The sequence below is a fragment of the Myotis daubentonii genome, chromosome 9, assembly GCF_963259705.1.
Source record: "Myotis daubentonii chromosome 9, mMyoDau2.1, whole genome shotgun sequence".
NCBI classification, from domain to species: domain Eukaryota; kingdom Metazoa; phylum Chordata; class Mammalia; order Chiroptera; family Vespertilionidae; genus Myotis; species Myotis daubentonii.
In genome coordinates this window covers 44,951,811-44,955,555 of record NC_081848.1, presented here as the reverse complement: position 1 = coordinate 44,955,555, position 3,745 = coordinate 44,951,811, and the positions used below count along the sequence as shown (strand labels likewise).

The following is a 3,745-nucleotide window of genomic DNA, read 5'->3' as shown; positions in this document are numbered from 1 at the left end:
CTTCTACATTTTTGAAAAACACAAAACTTTAAACCACAGAGTGGCCCTTCAATTCAATACAATTATTGAAGATGTTGGAGGGTTCTCAGAGAGATGCCCACTATAACAAAAAGAGTCCAATTGTATAGCAGATGAATGAAATAACCTCCCTGAAGGTGATGGTGGGAAAAGGCACTGATCTAAGTAACTTTGGAAATGAGAACTAAAGGGGAAAGGGCTGTCCATAAACTCTAGTTGCCAAAGTTTTTTTCAAAGAGGAAATGATTATCATATCATAGGGGGCTTTAAACTAGAAATTACCAATGAAATAAATGGGTAACAGATGGTTGAAGGAAGGTGTTTCACTGATGAAGGAGAAATGTACTGATCAGCAAGAAGAACAGGCCAGAAAGATTCAGGTGGTAATGAATTAAAGTGGCAGATATTAGTAGGAACTGAAAATTAGCTGAATTTAGATGTAAATGGTTATATATACAAATATTTATTGATATGTACACTTACATAGGTTAGCATACACACAAAATTCCTTGCTCTGTCAGCAGAGAGAACCATAAAGAAAGACAGGTAGCAAGCACCAAGCATACCTGTGGTCCAGTTCAGGAAATATCCAAGATAAGCCTGGAGCAATTTTTAATGCCATAAGGTAAGTCTCACACACACACACACACACACACACACACACACACACACACACACACACATGCACACAATTGAATGATAGTGAAAATTAGAAAAATGATGAGGAAAAAGAGGAAGGCAATTACTGAAATCAAAATAAAACAAAAAGAAGTTAGTTCGCTATTGTTAGAATTCTCAAGTTCAAAATAGATTTATTCAGTTTTTAAAGAACACCACAAACAACATTTTGAATCAAAGGCTAAACAATTACATTTAACTGTATTTTAAAACCCTTCCTCACTGAAAGATTCAGGAAAGAATTTCACTGACTGAATAAAAAGTTTTTATGATTCTTCTGTCTCTTATGGAATCTATTGATGAATTAATTCCTTATCCATAAAAAACTGAAATTGTTTAAATAGCATTTAGAGCATTAGTGACTCAAATGCAAACTTTCTTTTTGCACACAATGCACTAGAGAGAGCACAGAATCTTGCTAAGAACAATGGTTTCTCTGAGTGTTATTTATCTATACTAATAAAAGGGTAATATGCTAATTAGCTTGGATTGATCAGACATCTTCCAGATGTCCGACTTCCTTCCAGACAAAGCCAGGTTGGCAGGGGCTGAGGCTGAGGCAGCGGGGGAGCAAATAGTTAGGGGCGAGATCAGGCAGGCAGGCAGGCAGAGGTGGTTAATGGCAATATGGCCAGCAGGGGCACAGTTAGGGGCGATCAAAGAGGCAGGAAGAGGCAGTTAGGACCCAGAGGTCCTGGATTGTGAGAGCGATGTCCAACTGCTGGTTTAGGCCCAATCCGGACAGCCAGATTGGAGAGGGTACAGTCCAGGCTAGGTGACCCCCCACCCTGTGTATAAATTTCGTGCACCAGAACTCTAGTATGATATAAAATAAGAAAAAAAGTCAGGAAGCATCCTTAGAGTGGAAAATTTTGGATGCTCGATCTCGAATCTGTTTGGTCTTCACACCATACACAATAGGGTTAAGCAATGGTGGGACAAGCAGGTAAAGATTGGACAGAAGAATATGAATATAAGGTGGAATATGGAAGCCAAACCTATGTGTAAAGAAGGAAAAGAAAGCCAGGAGATAAAACTCAAGGAAGACACAAATGTGAGCAATGCAAGTGTTAAAGGCTTTCAGCCTGGCTTCCTTCTGAGGCAGACTGAAGACGGTTATAAATATTTGAATGTAGGATATTGTGATGAAGATTATATCAAAGCCAAGTACACTGAAAGCCACAAACAGACCATAGATCTTGTTGATTCTAGTATCTTCTGCTGCCAATTTCACGATGGCCATGTGCTCACAGTATGAATGGGAGACCACAGTGGTCCAGTAATACTTCAACCGGCATTTGATGAGGATGAGACATGGAGCCACAAGAAGGGCTCCTCTGAGTGTCACCCCAACCCCAATCTGAGTGAGAAGTTGGTGGGTAAAAATGGTTGCATGTCTCAGAGGATCACAGATTGCCACATAGCGGTCCAGGGCCATGGCCAGCAGAATACCTGACTCAATGGACTGGAAGGTGTGAATAAGCCACATTTGCAAGAGACAGGCATCAAAGTGTATCTTGGGCAGATGAAACCAGAATATTCCTAGCATTTTTGGCAGGATGCAGGTACTGAGAGCAATGTCTGTGGCTCCAAGCATTGCCAGGAAGAGATACATGGGCTCGTGGAGGCTGCGCTCAGATTTGATGATGACCAGGATCAGAGAATTCCCAAACAGAGCAACGATGTACATGGCACAGAAAGGGATGCCAATCCAGGCCTGAACAGACTCCAGACCAGGGATCCCCACCAGTGTCAGCACCGAGGGCATGAAGACTGTGCCATTGAGCTTGAACATGATGGCTTAGAACTCCCTGCTTTAGAGCTTCTGAATCAAGAGAGAGTGGGTTGAGTATCTCTCTTCTATTTTCTGTTCCAAGCTAGATTTCTGCAAAATCTGAACTGGAAAAATTTTTACCTAATAGAATAACAGTTATATGTTAAAATTTGTTGTAGTTGTTTATCTAGAAATATTTTTATCAGAATCTGATTAATTAATAACATATTTATTTTTCATATGTACACAAAAGCTAATAATGATCTTGCTGTGTGATAAAAATAATTTTTTATATTTGCAATAACTTTTTGGTTATTTTTCAAAATCAATTTAATTATACTCCTAGGGCCTCTACTCAGGAAGGCTACACCAAGGCAAGATGAAGATACATGAACAAAAAGTATTCCCTCACTTCTTGAATTTCAACAAAAATACGAATTTAATTCTGAATGTATTTTTCTGTTTTAAGATGATTTCAGTTTGGAAGAATCAATACATTGAAAAGCTCACTTCTCTGCTGTTGTAAGCAATTGTTTAAGCGATTACTGAGAAATCCAGGATGCAGATGATATGTAATCCCTAATTAATAGTCTTCCCATCAGTTTAGCTCTCATATATTCCCTGAATGTATATGGACAGGCCTACTTCTTAACTCTCAGGATTGATGAAATTATTCTATTTGTGACCTTGCCATTCCTCTCACTCTTACCTCCTAATCCTGATGATTCAATTATCATCTCATCACAAATGCACACACACACACACACACACACACACACACATCCATATTTAGAAAATTTGTCCAGTCAGGCTTAATACAATTATCAGTAACAGGTACTGATTCTTGCTTCTCTTCAAAGTGAGAAGAAAAAATGGTTTCCAGGTAAATGGTCTTGTCCATCTTGAATTTTTCACACTTGCTGATCACTGTCTTTGATAGTCTCAATCAGCTGTGACAGAGCCAGAGTGGGTCTGTGACCACATCATACACAGTCAACACCACCTGAAGGAAGCTTTCCTCTGAGGATGACTTAATATCAAAGAGAAAGCTGATTTCTCCTCTGATGAAGATTTATTATCCCCTAGTATCCTAGAATCATATACTTGGACAAAGCTCAAAAGCCTTATAATTCATATTGTTCTTTAAAGAACATTTACCTTTGACCACTGGCTTTGTGTGCAATCAATTCCAACAAGAGCTACACATCTGAGGAGCCAGCTTGTGTTTTTATAAAATGGTTTGGAGGGATCTATTAAATGGCTATCCACCAAACT

General features: G+C 39.0%; 1 protein-coding gene across 1 annotated transcript; it reads right to left on the bottom strand.

Annotated features, from left to right (window-relative positions):
- Window positions 1–1,540: 1,540 nt before the first annotated feature.
- On the bottom strand, window positions 1,541–2,491 carry LOC132242137 (olfactory receptor 52A5-like). Its single transcript, XM_059711054.1, has one exon. The coding sequence runs from the start codon at window positions 2,489–2,491 to the stop codon at window positions 1,541–1,543; it is 951 nt and encodes a 316-aa protein (XP_059567037.1).
- Window positions 2,492–3,745: the final 1,254 nt, after the last annotated feature.

What these genes read in the sequence shown, in the direction of transcription:
- LOC132242137 (XM_059711054.1), bottom strand. Translation starts at nt 2,491, where the DNA reads ATGTTCAAGCTCAATGGCACAGTCTTCATGCCCTCGGTGCTGACACTG.